General features: G+C 36.9%; 1 protein-coding gene across 2 annotated transcripts in view; it reads right to left on the bottom strand.

Moving 5' to 3' along the window:
- Positions 1–17,746, bottom strand: part of Zip48c (Zinc/iron regulated transporter-related protein 48C) — a 34,350-nt gene that overhangs the window by 11,445 nt on the left and 5,159 nt on the right. Inside the window, exons 2-4 of one of the 2 annotated variants that reach the window (XM_083091378.1) lie at positions 17,102–17,489; positions 15,399–15,550; positions 15,188–15,273 (exon numbers count right to left, since the gene is read on the bottom strand). In XM_083091378.1, the coding sequence (XP_082947504.1) occupies positions 15,188–15,273; positions 15,399–15,550; positions 17,102–17,489 (626 nt within the window). The remainder of the gene's footprint in view (positions 1–15,187; positions 15,274–15,398; positions 15,551–17,101; positions 17,490–17,746) is intronic. The other variant, XM_083091379.1, reaches the window with a different exon arrangement.

Below are 17,746 nucleotides of genomic sequence, written 5' to 3'. Positions count from 1 at the left end.
ATTCCTGCGGCGTCGAGGTACATAAGTGGTTGTACAGTTAACCCGTCGAGTCCGGCTGTTCGCCAGTTGCATCGGGGGAGGTCATCCGAGTTCCGAGAACGATCGCCCTCGTCCGCCCGTCTCCTCTCGCCATCGCTTGTACTCGCCATGTGTGTATGTGTGTGTCCGTGCACGTCTGTGTCTGATCGGGTATCGTCGCTCCTTTTCCTCGTCGTGGCACGAGTACGGTTATCTTTCTTCCTGAGTACCCGACTACCTTATCGCAGGCCCTTCGCGCCCTATCATCGGTGGCTCGGAGCTTCTTTTCCTTCCTGAATTCTTTCTGCTATCCACGAGTCCCGTTACTCCCGATTTCGGGAGTCTATCACGTACACCAGACGACTAGAGCGATGGCAAGTAATTGGAATCGAGAGAATAAAATTTATGCCAACTGTCGTTCATATAGTGATGCAATTACTTGACATTTTATCAGTTTCATTGTTGCTTATGTATGACTGCGAAAAACTCTTTAAGATGCTGTCTATAATATTATAAAGCGTCGAAAACATTCTTTAGAGAAGTGAAACATCTTGTTGTCTATGATTGTTATATTAGATATTTAATTAATCTTTTTATCATCAAGATAAGCTTCATATTACTTGATGAGAATGACGTGTATGCAATGTATTAATTATCATCAACCTTTCTCTAATGCTAATCATATTGCCATAACATTTATGCGTTGCTAATTTATCCATTAGCAAAGTTATCATTCTTTCATACAGACGTGACCGCGTGTTAACTTGAGGCCGCAAAAGATTCGAACGCAAAGCAGCAGCCAGACCGAGCAAAGGACGGCGAAGGAAAGTACACGAGAGAAGTCGGGTAGATAACCTTAGGAACGGGGAGGCTGAGAGCTCTCTCACAGGGAGTAGAGGATGCCTGACCGAGGAATGCTTCGCGCGGGGAGTTTCTCAGGATCCGGGAGAAAGTATTGGCGAGTAAGTCGATATGCGCGTAGATCCATGACGAGGAGGGAATTTTTCTAGTGGAATCCACCGGCTCTCTTTTGCATGGCCGTCTTAATTAAGGTTTTGTGCAATATGGGCAAAAAAATTGACAATGTGACGATAGATATTTCAACCGAAATAGAATAAAATAGAATAATAGATAAATTTAAAAAAATTATTTAGCTCAAAAGAGGATGAAAAAATTTTGCAAATTTTTTTGCGCACATTACAAATAAATTTTCTAATCTAGTACTATCTAAAATTTTCTAATGTAGTTTGCTATCTTTTCTTATTGCTTGTCTATAAAATTTTGCAGTTTAGAAGTCTCTGTCGAGTAAAATATCGAGATTTGCACAGAAATAAACGTTAATTAAAAATCGATAAAATCTATGAATTCCAAATATCTTATAAAAATTCAAAGTAAATTCAAAATTTGTCAAGTAAAATATGTATAAATTCTCTGAATTTATACAGAATTATTGCAGAAAGATTCTCGATCTGAAATTCTCGGCATATAAAATCCCGAAAGCTTATATTTTTGCTTCAACTTGATAAAGAAATTAACAACAAACGAGTGGTTATCTCGATTCTCGTGTATGTGCGGCAGGATGTTTAGAGAAACCATTAGCTCGGTATCTCTTTTTCTTCGAATCTACGCTTGTGCGTAGATTAGAAAGTGTTTATCATGTTGGTGGCCCACCGGATCTTGTTATGCGAGATACGTGACGGTGAAAAAGAGGCTAACAGGCGGCTATTCATTCATAAAATTTCTCCATGACGGTTCAAGTAATTTGCTATCCTTGGCTTTAATGTAAATTCGAAATTTTTTCCCATAATAATTTTCATAAAATTATCAAACGATAAAACAACTTTTACTTTCCATTATTTATTGGTTTATACAAAGCGATAATTAAGAGACGTTTTACATGTGGAGTATACGATACCGGCGTCGAGCCGTCTCGCGTCGAAGACCGCGGATTTCTCCTAGTAGAAAAAAAGAGATCTGACCGGGTCGGTCATCTCGGAGCGAAAAAAAGTTGCATGCGTGTGAGTTTCGGCACACGAACGCACGACTGGACACGTGCCACGCTTTCATACCGTTATCTACGCATATTCAAGATCCGGGCCGACCACAAGTGTCCATTTAGATGATTCTTTCGCGAAGAAAAACGCGAAATTGTCTCTCGTCCCTCTTTTCTCCATGAAACAAGAAGAGACAAGGGAAAAAGTCAGGATTATAAAAACCGATAATATTGTAGAATTAAAATCTACATTGATCGATTTATAAAAGCGCATTAAATTGCAAAGGCAAAGTCCAATCGTGATATTAAACTGACATTGTTAATTGTTGTATTAATGGAATAAAAAATTAGAAATCAAGCCGGATATTGTGGCATTTTTTAATGGACCATCCGTGTCGATTTAAAAGTTTGTTAGTACTAACATGGTGGTCGCTATAATTCTGTTGGACGTACCGTGGACGCCATCTTGAATTCCATAAAGCCGCGGTTGTCCTTACGTGGCAACACCTATCCGTTCCTCGCTACAGGACGAAGAACGCAAGCAGCTAATACTGTGCGAAAATGTACATTTGTACAATATATCGCACATTAACAATGTTACTTGTACTTATACAATTTGCTATCAAAATTTTCTCGATATAAGCTATAATGATACTGTTTTTTTCACCATATTATGGAGAATTAAAATTTTATATTGAATATAGTAAAAAATTTGCAAATGTGTATATACACACATAAAAGTTACAAGGAAAAGAGAAACAAATATAAAGCAGCATCATTAAAATCATAATCTTCTAGAACTCGCTTAATAAAAATTAATAATATTTTAATATTCGAAAATAAAATTTTTTTTTAACGATTATGCCAGCAGATCAGTTTAATTTACAAAGATTATTCGACAATAACATTATCGAGACGTAATTATAGTTGAAATAAAATGAAGACCAATATAATAATATGACGGAGCGAAGTGCATAACACGGCACAATATTGCTCCATCTCAATATTTATTTCCTCGGCCTCATTCGCGCAACAATGTTGCCCGATGGGCACGAGTCGATCGGTTAAGATGCCATGACGAGGCTTTCCTCGCCGCGACGGAGTTCGGCTCGGTTAAAGAAGCGTGTTCAACGAGAAGTAGAAGGAAGTCGAAGAACAGGACGAGGTAGAACGGTTTGGTTCCGAGAGAGAGACGCGAGGATGTTAGCGCAGGGATTCGGCCGCGCGCGCGAGTATGGATCCGCGAAAAAGAAAGAGAAAGAGAGAGATAGAGGCGGATAGAGAATGACGTCTATCGTGCGCGCGAGCGTACACGTACGTACATATACTCACGTGCGTAAACGTCGAGACGGGGGGAAAAGGTGCGAGGGGGAAAGGAGAGAGGAGAGGCGCGCGAATTCGCGTGTGCGCCCGCGCGGGAGACAGGATGGAATTTGAAAATGAAAAAAAAGGGCGAGCGGGAAAGGAAGAGGAAAAGGAGACGAAATCTTCGTTTGTAGCGTGTATTTGTGTCATATGTATATACTACTAAAGGAAGACGGGGGAAGAGAGGAATAAGATGAAGCGTCGAGCGCGTAGAGGTGTAGAGCGAGCGCGGCGTATCCGTGCGAGGGAACGAGGGAGCGAGAAAAAGAGAATAAGAGAGACAAATCGAGAGAGCGAGGAGGAAGAGAGGGAGGCCCGGGACGAGAGAGAGCGCGGAGGGGCGAGAGGGGCAGTAAGGAATGCATGGGAACGAGGCGCAAGCGGGCCGACCGCGATTTGCCCGTCCCGCATTCCACCAACGCCAAGGCGAGCTCTCGGGCTCTTCTCAGCTCCGTGAGTTCCGGGGGAAGAGGAAGGGGGGGAGGGGGCCACCGGCCACGGTCTAACGCCATAAAACCATAAGACCGTAAGATCAACCCCGATGCTGCCGCCGCCGCCGCTGCTGTTAACGTTCGTCTTGTGACGCGAGTCGCGCATTCGATCGCGATTCGATTTTGTACCTTCAACGTAGAAATGTTTCTTCCGCCTTCTTACGCTAACATGTTAATCTTTTTTATCGTTTAACATGACTTTCATCAAACCTTTCTTTCTTTAGCATTGTTTCATTTTCTCCCTTCGTCTGAGGATTCGTGATAATTTTCAAGTTATGATGTGATAAATGTTTCCTCAGTCCTTGCATCTTCACATTCACACATAGATTTAGCGTAGGATATATCTGAAAGCTGCAGAGAGATAAGGATACTGAATATCACACTAATTAATCGTGGCATTGTTCGATTATTCAGCTCTGTGAAACGCGCCCCGAGTAATTTAGCGCTTTATTATCTCGTGTGCTTCTCTATTCTTCTCGATCGAGTAATACATCGTCAGCACTCGCAACCGGAATCAATTAACTCGCATTAACCGATCGTGCCTAATCGACGAGAGAGGGATTGGCGCTCCGTTCTTCGCGTATCGTGGTATGTGGCGAACAAGATTAATCGCCGGCGAGCAGCAATGAAGGCCAGGTAAGGTAAGGTAAAACAGGTGTCTCTCGCGTTGCAACAGCGACGTTGTCGTCGTCATCGTCATCGGTGCATCTCGCATTAGGAACTTAGGTGTCTTCGCGGCAGGAAAAGAGAAAGAAAGATAAGGAAAACGGACGGGAGAAAGAAAGAAAGAGAAAGAGAAAAAGAGAGAGAGACAGAGAAGCGGGCCGCAGGTCTCGGTTAAGTCCCCGCAGACGATCGTGAGGTCGTCGTCGAGGGACATAACGGATCCGGCTGTTCGTCTGTTCCGAGTAAGGGATGCGGCGCGCATGCGTAATGCCGCCGCATTCCAGACATTGCGAAGACGTTGCACCGCGTCGCGCCGGTGCATCGGCCCGCGTACGCGCGAAAGGAAGAGAACGAGCGAGCGAAGCTGGAGCGCGCGGTGGCGAGTCCAGGCGATCGACGTGAGCGCGTCGTCGGAGCGGCTGTCAAGCGCTCTCCTAGAAGACGCGCTCACTGATCGACGGCACGGCCGATGGGCTTTTCTCGCCGAAAAGAAGGAAAATGCAATTCTGTGCACGTGGCATTCCGCGGTAATCGTTCGAACGTTAACATGGTCGACCGATGACAGACTCTCCGAGAGCTGTTCCCTTAAACGTTTGTTAAAATTTAACTGATATTCGATTAGTTTCCTATTTTATTTTGAAGAGAAAATTAATTAAATTTTGATTAACCATATAATCCTTTAACATGTGTGGTTATTAATTCAATCACAGTGTGCAAAGGATTAAGCAGAAATATCCAATTGCTCAAATAATCATGGAAAATTTAATGATAATGATTTATTTTATAAAACGATAAGAAATGTGATCTCTATAATGAATGAAATAAAATAAAGGTTGAAAAATGGAAATTTATTATGTATCTTAATAAAGAATTAAATAATATGGATAATTTTTTTCAATTTTATTAAAGTGAAATATATATTATATAGATATATTCAAAATTTACAAATTATATTTATACTATTTATTAGGGTTAATGTTTATAATTTAAAATTTATGTTAAATAACATCAGATTTTATCCTCTCTTAGGCCTAAGGCTTTACGTAAGATATCAATGATAGTAAATCACATTTACCTAGAACTGCCTTCATAATTATGTCAAATTTTTCCATTAATTTTCAATTATTACATTATATGCGAGCTATGTATAAATCGATATTGAATATACCGTTTTTAGCTTTCGAAGCATCATGACATATACCTAAACCAAGAAATGTGAGGAGTTAAGAAATTACAAAAGTATTTCATGAATCGACGATAGTTGATAAATTAACGTATGTTAATCACGATTCTTATGTCGGCGCGTATATCGCGCATTAAGCATGACATAATTATTGAGAAATCTGTGATGTGGTAAAGTGCAGCAGGTGCCGCGAGGTGTCCGATATAAATTCTAAAGCCGGGTTTTTAGTATTTTGCACCGCTGCAGCAGCGATTGGAAGAGGAAGTAGGGAGAAGAACGGAGCGAAGGAAGAAGGAGCGAAGAAAAAGTTATCAGCAAGGTGAAGGGAAGGGAGGCGAAAGAACGCGTGAGCGCGAAATACGAGACGAGAAAAGTATCAGTGTGGAATGTCACTAGCTTAGAGAACGTCTCGCGAGTCCACTTCTCAGAAACGCTCGACTCTTGAACAGCCACGTCTGAATGATTATAAAGTGCACCGGCAAAACGGGAAAAGATGCTTATCGACGTAATCGCGTTTCATGGAATAATAAGGCAATCGCGGGAATCCTTGAAAAAGGCCAGATCACGGTGGCGTATTGGGCCCTTAGGGCTCCACTACTTGACCCGCGATCGTACGATTTTCGCTCAAAAATTCCTCAGGAATTTCAAGGAAACTACGTTTCTTAAATTGCAAAACCGATGTGTCGAGATATTCAATTTTAAATCCTCATATTTCAGTAAATTTCTTTCGTTTCAAAAGAAAAGAATATGACGGCACATTAAAAATTAATTAAAAACTAATTAAAGACTAATTAAAGATCTGTACAAAGGTAGGGATCAAGATTGTTGTATGCAAGTCAAATAAAATATTTTCTCAAATTTCTTTATAATTAACAGTCGTAGGGTATTTTTGAAGAAAATTAGCATATTGATAAAAGTTAAAAAAAAAACTTTTTTATGTATACAGGATTTTTTATCTACCGCTTATATCTTGCCCGCGAATTGGCAATCTGTCTGCAATATGTCGCTGCAATATCATTAAATGCGAATGTTATGTAAATACGCGTGTATAACTTCGGCGTCCCTGATTTAATATCCCCATTCTTGGTGCGCGTTCGCGATTATAACGCGCATAAATTTATATCTTCGCGAATGTCGTAAAACGCAGCGAACGAGCGCTTCGTGCTAATGAGCGTTCATCTACACAATTCTCATTAACGTTATCGACATCTGCACTGCCGTCCAATTGTTTTTCGCTATTGTCGTATTTTATACCCTCGAGAGAGTTAACGCAATTGTATTGTGTCAAGATATCAAGAGAATGAGATAATTTTTTTTTTCTTATCGTTTTCTATCGCGAGAGAAATAATAATATTTTCAATAACAATCGCCATCACACGTGCATCATGTGAAGGAAAAAAAATTACGCGATAATCCGACGTGGCCGCGAAAGACGGCGAATTCGGAAGCGCGATGCGTGACATTTTGGCGGCGTATCGGTAAAGGAAGAAACGTCCCCCGTAATTTACATGCCGACGGGCACGAGATCGAGAACGATGTTCGAGGAACTGGTTGGTCTCTCGCCGACAACAGAAATTACTTCGACACGCACGAGCCTCTCCGAGCTAGTGCTGGAGCTCTCAGCTCTCGGCTAACACGATATGCCTGTATTCGTGCCTAACCGCGCACACGCGCACGTGCATCCCACTGTGCAGAGAGCCTAAGCGGGAAGTAGTATATCGTAGTAGACTTCCGTCGCTATTAGCGCACGTCAGAATTGGTTTTCCGCGTGAGATAAGCTGCAAAGTACCCACGACGGAGATTAGAGGTACGAGTCCGGGCTTTACGAGAATCGTAACTGGCCACGTCGCGGTAAAACGCCGGAAAATGTTCAATGATAGTCGAGATTCATTAATTCGATTCGCCATTACGTTTAGTTATGCCTCGAAATTAATGTCAATTTTGTAGACACTGCCGGTCGAACGTTTGCGCGAAATATTATTGTATGTAAGAATATTTTAATATCCTCCTTACGTTAAAAATATCTCGATATTTATTATATAACATTTAGATATATATTATTATATAACATCTAGAATTAAAATAATGAAAAATTAAATTCTACTTAAGATTAAATGAATACTTTTTGTTACTGAAATATATCTCTTCAGTAGTTTTAATTCTCTCCTTCTCAACTCTTATTATTAACAATTGGCTGCTGAATATTCTTAAAAAAAAAAACGATTAAAAAGTGCATTATTGCGATGTTTAATGCGATGAGAGCAGGCACTCTATTTATATTACGCCAAAAAGCGTTCACCTTCGCGTCGAAGATAAACCCGGTGATATAAATTAGAAAACTCAAGACGTCGTTGAAAAGATAAATATAGCGAGATATTGAAAAAATGAAAAACTCACTATCTCGATCTTTATGGCGTATCTCACGTTGGACGTGCATGGGATATCGAGAGGAAACGAGAACAGAATGAAGATAAAGGAAAGAGGACGAAACGATGTTGGAAGAAGGTAGATTTTGGTGAGCGAGGGAAGAGATCGAGGGGGGAGAGGGAGAAGAAGTAAAAGAAAGGTCCAATACAAGCGAAGAGGTAAAAAGAAAGGAATAAAGGGACGAGAAGATATCAAGGGAAGAAGAAAGAAAGAGGGAACGCGCTGAGCGCCGGTCGGCCGCTATATAATAAGGCAGCTGAGAGAGGATAGCACCGAAATGAGATGGTTTCGTCGGCAGCTTTGTCCGGCGCCATGTTTAACATAGCACCACCTCATCTACGTGAAGCAGCGACTCGAAGAGAGAGAGAGAGAGAGAGAGAGAGAGAAGCCCCCGGTTCCTCCGCGTTTTTACACACGCTCTCTCTTTGCTCTCATCCTCGTCGTTCTCTTACTTCCTCCTTGTTCAGAAGCAGCTCCGTAAAAAAGGACGAGTAGGACTAACGGAAGAGGAGGATGAGGAACAGGAGAAAGAATAAGGGCCAGTGTGTATACAAATCAGATCTTCGCGCCCTTTGTGCGATCGTACTCCGCCTACGGTGATCCGAAACGCCGAATGTCCGCATTTACGTCTCATAAATAAATTTCGGAGAGAATGGATCTTTTAAAAAATAGGTTTCCGTGATTATGATGAGTATCAAATGCGACAATATTAATTTTAGAATGTACAATGATCTTATGTAGGATGTATTTAAAAAACCGATATTTTCCTTTTTCTTAATATACATTCTGCAAGTAATTTTTATATTAGATGTAATTGCTTAAAAGAAAATTTAAAAAATTATATATGTACTAGAATTATATACATATTTCGCGATTACATTCCTCTTTCAATTATATGGCAAGATTCGAAACGCATAATTGCTAGATTAACGATAGAAATGTGAGAATTTCTGGAAAAAATATGAATAAAGAAGAAAGAAATAAAGACACGCATTCTGCGAAAAATTCGCATAACACTGCTCATAAATAGTGAGTCAGTACTGGATCTCCTTGAGCAGTTTTCAACGAGCATAAATTTGCTTCGACTTGCCTTTCCATCTATCTACTAACGCCTCTCTCTCTCTCTTTTTTTCCTTCAGTTTCTTGTCGCATCTCCGTCAGTCGTTCTGCAATATTGCTAAGGCAACAGAAACTGCGAAACATTTCATTCATGATTCTTTCAGCACACCGGAATTCATTCCCACCTCCGCCGCCGCAAGAAAATACTTAGTTTCCTTGAAAAGGACGCGACATGAACGTAGATCAGCCTGATGCTGACCAACAGAATCGAACCTGTCGCTCGAATTGCGCAAAAATTTCATTTCCATAACGACGCCGTTTTAACGACATTCTCCTTGACCGGTACACGGTGTGTAACAACGGTCTCCTTCGAGCCTTTTTTATCCTGCCCGGTTGCGGATATTGCAAATCGATAGCGTGATTTATAGACGGGAAACTCGAGTTTAGTCATAGGATCGCGATGCTTATGTAATGCCTATAAAATGTATTATTATACCGAGATAATTTCTTTTTTTTTTTAGAGTGGAAGAACCAGTTGCAGTTTTTTATCGTTTTCGTCTTTTCTTCCTCTCTCTTTAGAAACTCGTACTTCCTATTAATTATATAAAATAAGAAATTATATAAGATGCATAAAATAAGAAATTGCAAATAATTTGAACAGATGGACAAGATTATCATAGTTTTTAATAAAAGTATTCTTCAATATGAATGCAATGTATTTTTTTTAATCAAGAATTAAAGTATATAGTTAACATAATAATTAATTTGGTAAACTTTATAAAAAAATTAATCCTTTCTGCAATGACTAAGTTGAGAGTACTTTTAATTGTAAAATTAGAAACTCACATCTTTTCAAGTGCTCTTTGTAATTATTCATACAAGTTAAAAGCAAGCCAGGGACATTCTGTACATAGCGTACAAGCGAATTCTCTACTGAGCTTATAATGCAGCTGAAAATATATGCAGGACCAAGGGGGTTAATCGCAATCGTCGTGAGAATGGTATGTCGTTCGTTATGAACTGGTCGAGACAGAAAAGGGCACGGGCTAGGGTCGTCCAAGGCTGAATGATTTTTCCAAACCAGCATTAAGAGCATGTCTCTTTCTCTCTCGCACACATACACACACGCCAATACCCATACAACGTATTCGAAACAGGATCAACTACTATTTGCTCTCTAGCTCGGTAGCATCGAAAGCGTTACAAAGCACGATGTTGCATGCCGTTGTCAGAATTTCTCTTATTAGGACTTACCAATAACAGGCGTACAACACCGTGGGAAGTTTCACTTCCGAAATGGATGTCGGCTATCGCGCGACTTATTACCGCCGCTTATTTGATCGCTTTTAAGGTAATGGTGCTAATTATCTCGCGAAAGCGACGCAAAAGGCGCCAGTATTCCCAGGTTAGACTGTAGTCGTGATGAAAATTTCTGCTTTTGTTGCAGTATTAATTGCTCGGTTTCTCATTGACGTTTTTAACCGTTGCCGAGAACGCTCTTATCTTCATTATCGCCGGAAATAGCGGTTCGCGTTACTCAATTTTATATTAGATCGCGGGTGCGTAATTAAACGTCGTGCTCGCGATTTTTGATTACAATTATTAAATAATATTTTAATGTTATTTAACAGAATATCACGCATGTGATAATAAGATTAACGAGCTCACACCGCAGTTAACTTTTTAGTTGTTAACATTTAGTTGTTAAGAAAGAAAAGCGGGAGAAGAAAAGCGCGCAGAAGATGCGATCCATTCATCTACAGATTCTTAATGGGACCCTTCGCCACCGACGCCGCGGGATTCCGGGGCCCGAGGCCACGTCGCTCTCGCGGTCGCCGTCATTTGAATGCACTGGAATGTCGCTCTGCATCGTGTGTCGGCGAATCTGATGTTAAGTTTTATATATATATATATTCAATTTGGAGACACACATGTAAGACGAGTCTCAAATAATTTGTTTATCGCTGTAATGTCATTCGATTATTTTATCCTCAATTTACCTCGAAGGATTGGAATTATTAGGCACATATTAGACAAATGGCAAGAGAAAGATAATCATTATTAAAATATATAATAATTATAAAAAAATGTCTCAATATAATAATTTAAAATAATCCTTAATATATAATTTCGCTGTAATGAAAAATGAGAGAGAGAGGGAGAGAAATAATTTGTCGTATCATCAAATAATGCTCATGATTAATTGGGTGATTTGAAACAATGTTCTAACACGCTTTTTAAAAGAAATTGAAAAAGATCTTTTATACTCTCAAGCTTGGAAAAATAAAATTTAGAGAAAATTAAACAAATAGATTATTATCGATAGAAAATTATTATTGTGAAATAAATAAATGATTATCACTTTTTTTAGTCATTAAGTTGCTTTTGATCGGAACAACATCGGACATTTTACGAAATCAGTGTGCGTGTCATAATTTCTATTATATAATTTTATTTCCCTCTATTGTCTACATATACTTATTAGTATGATTTTAAAATATAAAACCTGTTCAATATTATGACTTTTCCATTTAGACATTGCTCATTTTATAAATTTTAAATCTTTTCTAATCTTTTCTTCTTATTCTCTAATCTTATTATCTAATCTTTTCTTCTTATTTTCTAATCTTTTCTTTAAGAAGAAACAACTTGCTTGTACAAACCAGCATTTAATTCTCAACGCAACTAGATACGGAGAAAGGTTGCTTAGTCAACGTCGACCATTGTACAGAAGCGATATATAAACGCGATGTCACGTATCCGCTCGCGAATCACGTAACGATAGTAAATAAGTCGTCAGAAACAGCGCCCATCCTCTTTTCCGTGTATAGGAAGTGCTATGCGAATTGCATGTCGAATCATATATCAAATAATAATGATGAAAAAGTCAAGTAAATCAATGGGAAATAATGTTTTTCATTTCACGTACACGTATTCACTCGATACACTAATAAGTGCATACTCGATCTTTTTTCTTGCTTACTCAATATTCTATTAAGATCTTTTGCTAGATTAATAAATGCGTATTTATAGAAGTTTCTCTCGTTAAAAAGAACACATATTGGTAACAAAAATGTGCTATTCTTATAAAAATTTTATGATATAAGATTACTATTAAAAATATATATTGTTCGCGCGTATATATTATTTTTATTTACTTGTATACATTTTTATTTATTTCCCTGAAAAGTCATATTATATTTTCTCCCAAAATCAATGTTTACAAATTTGATTTTATTTATAAGAAAGTTATGTACATAAAAAGCGATTGCTAAGCATATTCTTAATTCCTCGTTCATATGTAATTTCCAAGTTTTAATGTACAAAATATACATTTAAATTCAGCATAATAAATGCTGTTCAGTAAGTGCTCGCAAAAATGAATTTAATTACAATTGAAAACTAATCATTGTGTTAAAGTAGAATGGAAATAGTCGAAAACCTAATATATTCTATGATAAAGTACACCAATTCGAGATGTTGCCAATTAGGACAATGTAATGTATCTAAAAGAAATGGGATATCTCGTGAATATCGATGGTCTTTCGCGGGAAGAATCGGGCGATTATGATTATCGGGTCGACGTAAAGTTGCGTGTGACGAGACATCGAGAGGGATACGGCAAAATTGTCGAAAAGTAAACGCGAGGAAGCTGAAGAAAGCGAATTCTAAGACGATCGCAAAAGAGTTAGAGCGAGGTGAGAGCAGCAGCGCGAAAGAAGAAGCGGGACATGTAAGCGCGCGTGATAGGTAGGTAGGTAGGTAGGTAGGTAGGTAGGTAGGTAGGTAGGTAGGTAGGTAGGTAGGTAGGAAGGTAGATAGGTAGGTAGGTAGGTAGGTAGGTAGGTAGGTAGGTAGGTAGGTAGGTAGGTTGGTAGGTAGGTAGGTAGGTAGGTAGGTAGGTAGGTAGGTAGGTAGGTAGGTAGGTAGGTAGGTAGGTGACAGGAGGAAAGAGAGAGGGATGCTGGAATGGAATGCGCGGCGCCTAGGGCTCGTCGGATTCCAGGGCCACACGTGCCCTTCCCTCCCTGCGTGCCCGCGCGCCGCAGGCACCGACCGGAGCCAATAAACTTCGCCTCCAACTGGCGGTCGCGGTCGACCACCATAGAGCTCATTCATGGAGACCTCCTACCATGCCGCGGCCGGCTCGCCAATCGCTCGTGACCTCGCGAATCATCGACATATAAGAATATACATGAGCCATAGCAAACACTGCCAAATCGAGGAGTGTTGATATTACGAGAATTTATCTTACCGAAGATATTTCGATTCGATATCATGTGACTCATACTTGTTTGCTTTCTTCTTTTTTTATTGAATTTTCTTCCATTTAAGAATGTAATATCATGTTGTTCTTACTTGCTTTATTTGTGATAGTAGATTCGAGTAAGGAGTGGTAACAGGGAAGATGGCGAAGAAATCACGTGAAAGATATGTGGAGTCGCCTGAAAATCAATTAGACGTGAGATATGAGCCGAATAATACCGAATCAAACTGGTCTATAGTCGAAATGGTCTATAGTCTACTCTTACCGCTGATCAGCTTCCTTTCGTTTATATTTTTACTCCATGTTATGAATACTTCACACAGCTGCCATCTAGCATCGAATGTAAGTTTTACGAGGAACGGTAGAAGTGATCCACATTGGATAATATAAACTTCAATATTTAAAAGAGAGAGAGAGAGAAAATTGTTTTCATAAAATTTAAAAGAAAATCGATATTTCGAGTTGCGTGTTTCATAAATATAAGATTATTATATAATATATTTTATATTTAATATTCAATAATTTCCCTAATATTATATTTTTATTTCGTTATTATACTAATATGTATATACAAATTGCACATTGATAAAAATCCACTTTTTTTTTAAGAAATTAAAAAAATTTATCTTTTATTATAGTAAAAGTACTTGGGTGATAATATAAATATAAATATCTTTCGATATTATTCTCTAAAAATTTACATATTTTATTATACGAAATTATTGATAACGGTTGCAATTTGTGAAAAATGATATAAATATCAAATATCGTGATATAACTCTTCAATTTCCGATAAAAATAGATTGAATGTTATCGGATATTTTTATAAAATTCGAAAATCTGTTTTCTTTTTACGAGTTAAAATGGAAATAATATAATATTATCAACAAATGTGTTTTCTTTTTTCCAATTCTATATGCCTATGATAATATTCTAAAATGTCTATGATAATATTTAAAATCCGTCGCTTTGCTAACTTCGTATTTAACCTTCGTGACTCATCCAATTGAACAAGCAAAATTGAACGATTATTGATACTATACAGCCATTATTAAACATTGCTAGCATTATCACGTCATCATATAGTTAGGGGGAATCTATTATTTTCATTTTAAAACTTTTTTTCTTTTTTTTCTTTTGTCACATCATTAGATTTCCAATCACTATTTTTACATTAGACGTTTTTACTATCATATTTGACTTATTATGTATGCTATTTATGACAGCAATTTCATTATAATGAATTAAAAATTCATATAATGAATTAATAAGTCACAAATATATCAACAAAACTTTATATCACAACATATGTTTATGTCATCAATAAAATATTTTATTTATTGTGAAATTCAATATATGACAATAAGACTTTTACAAAAAAATTTGTTATGATATCGATCATTTTTTTTGAAAAAGGAAATTTGTACCATTATTTTTACTAATGCAAAAATGTTGATATATTTGTATGTATATGTGTATATTAAAAAAAAAAAAAAAAAATTCTACAAATATAAACCTATTATTCATATTAAATAAAATTTGGGAATATTTTAAAAACAAAAATGTGGCCCCCATTTTGTTTTAAAGAATTCGCGACGTATTTTTATTCATGTAATTTTATATTCTCTACTAAAAATTCTTACATGTTTGTTATCTACACATGTATTTATGCCATCTATGCTATCTACATATAAATTATCAAAGTGCACATACTTTACCTTGCATTTTCAAAAGATGCTGATACGCTACTGCCTATTGCTCCGAAGCCTACGCCAACTGCAAGACCCTCAGGAATATTATGTACCTAATATAAAAATTGAAATGTATATATTATTTAATTAGTAACTTTAATGTAAGTGTGTGTGTGTGTGTAACATCAATCTACATAAGATAGTTTGCATAATTATTCATTATTTCGTAGAAATATACCGTAATAGCAACAACGAGTAGTAATATCCTCCGCCACTGATTGTTCTTCGCTTCGTTATTAGGATCCTCGTAAATTGTAGTTCCGATCTCTGCCGATTCCGATGATCTGTTTATATTCGCGATTCGACGTCTACTATTCTGTTCGTAGAAGCCTGAAAAATTAAACATTCACAACAAAATGTATCACACATTCTGCACTAGCACAAAAACTAAACGATGGGCACAGGGTCACTTCATGCAAATGCAATTTATACAAGATGAAGGATTAGAAGAGAACTTTATTTTTCGCACTAACAGACGTATTTTTGATAAAATTTATTGTAGTTAGATTCATTTAGGCAGGATTAATAAGATCAGTTTTGTTTAAGCTCCATGGAACTTTTCACACAGATCCAAAATATTTATTTATTTTATTGGTTTTTTGTTTTATTTAGTTGTTTTATTTAGATGTATGTATTACCAGATAATATTTTACGCGGACGTGCACTTTGTATTAATGATAGAAGTTTAGATTAAGTATTTTTAATTATATTTTTATTGTCTTGGTTTTCTGTTTTTATTATTTGAATTCTGTTCTTGAGTTTTTGTTATATATTGACACTTTTAATCACACCACTCATTTGAGATTTAAAATTTCAGTTTAGATGATGTATTTAATAGATGAGTTGGATATTTTTATTTATAAGTTTATATTGAATCTGTGCTTAAGTCCCACGTATATTTCTCTACGAATAATATCATGCATACGCTAATACAAAGCTTGGGATATTTTTGAACTAAATGCATATATCAATCAATTATTCATATTTCTATCAAACATCACTTTTCACGAGGGAAAACATATATCAATTTTTATCTGACACTTGTTTGGAATAAGCAATGATCTCTGATAAATTACTTTAAATATTATTTATATTATATAGGCATTTCAAATATATCCTATTTTATATTTAAATTTAATTAATTATTTAATCACACAGCAAGTTTTAATTACTTAATGAAGATAAAGATAATAGAGAAAGAGAGAGAGAGAGAAAAAGATAAGATTTCTCATTTCGATAAAGATAATAGATAAAATAAAGATTCAATGTCGACATAATTTTGACATATATTATACGCGTTAATATCATTACATTGATTATTATATTTTGATAAATGTAATAGTGTTAACACGTACAATATATAATATTATAATTGTATATAACATGGTTATGATAAATGTAAGATCACATATTAACACATATTAATACATATAATATATATTTTGTCTCTTTGAATTTTTCTATTGAAGAAAAAGAATATTATATCAGATAAAAAAAATTATAAGCTGAACTTGTCTACATTATGATATTTTCATTAAGCAGTTTTTACTATACTATTATTTTTTATGTAAGCAATTTTCATCATGCTACATGCAAACAGTTTTCAACTATTGTATCTTAAAACAAGTTAATATAGAATGCATTACTTTTCATGAAAATAGCATACAAAAAATTTGAGAGAATGCTTATTCCTGGATAAAAACCATGTTATGTCTGCGATAAAGCAAAGAGGGGCGAGTGTATACGGACGTTTATATACATATACAGAGATATATGTATACACATGTATAGTATATATATGTCACGAACTGATCCCATTTTCCAAGCCTATAGAAAGAGAGAGAAAAAAAATTGCGATTTTACGAGAAGAAAATGAGATACCATCGATCGTGGTCGATTCGACGCGAGTGTACATCTTTCCACTGGAAATTTGTACGTCGTTAAACAACGGATCATAATCATTGTCTAAGTCCTCGTCACTCTTTAGTTTCGCAATGATCTTGCGTCTTTGTTTCGTACCAACTGATTGCATAGCTAAAAGCACATTGGGGGACTGAATGCCGAGGGTGGATATCAACACGTCCGTCCCGTATACGAATGCCGCGCCGACGAGAAATCCAACTGCGACCGGCACGAACGCGTACTCGCCCTCAGCTCCGTATGTCTTGCTCTCGGTTGCCATTTCGATCGCTGGTGCTAGCAATGACCAATAACTTGCGGCCACCATCACGCCGGCAGCGAACCCCAGGCTGACATCGAGCAGCTTACGCTAACGGAAACAAATCATTATAAATATATGAGCTGTTCCTTGGATAAAGAAGATGAGAGAATGTATGAATTTAGCATTTAATGAATGAATTTATCATTAGCGCATTTAACTAATAATTATAATTCGTGCAGTCTTTTCATGCTATTAAAAATCTGCACGTGGTACATATATTTATATGCGCCTCTTTAATTATGATACTTCTTGTAATTTTAGACTCTGATTAGCTTTATGTGATTCTATCACATCAAAGACTCTTT

The sequence above is a fragment of the Camponotus vicinus genome, unplaced genomic scaffold, assembly GCF_025532165.1.
Source record: "Camponotus vicinus isolate PSW18456_S1 unplaced genomic scaffold, iyCamVici1.0 SCAF_2, whole genome shotgun sequence".
NCBI lineage: Eukaryota > Metazoa > Arthropoda > Insecta > Hymenoptera > Formicidae > Camponotus > Camponotus vicinus.
This window is presented reverse-complemented; position numbering and strand designations above follow the sequence as displayed.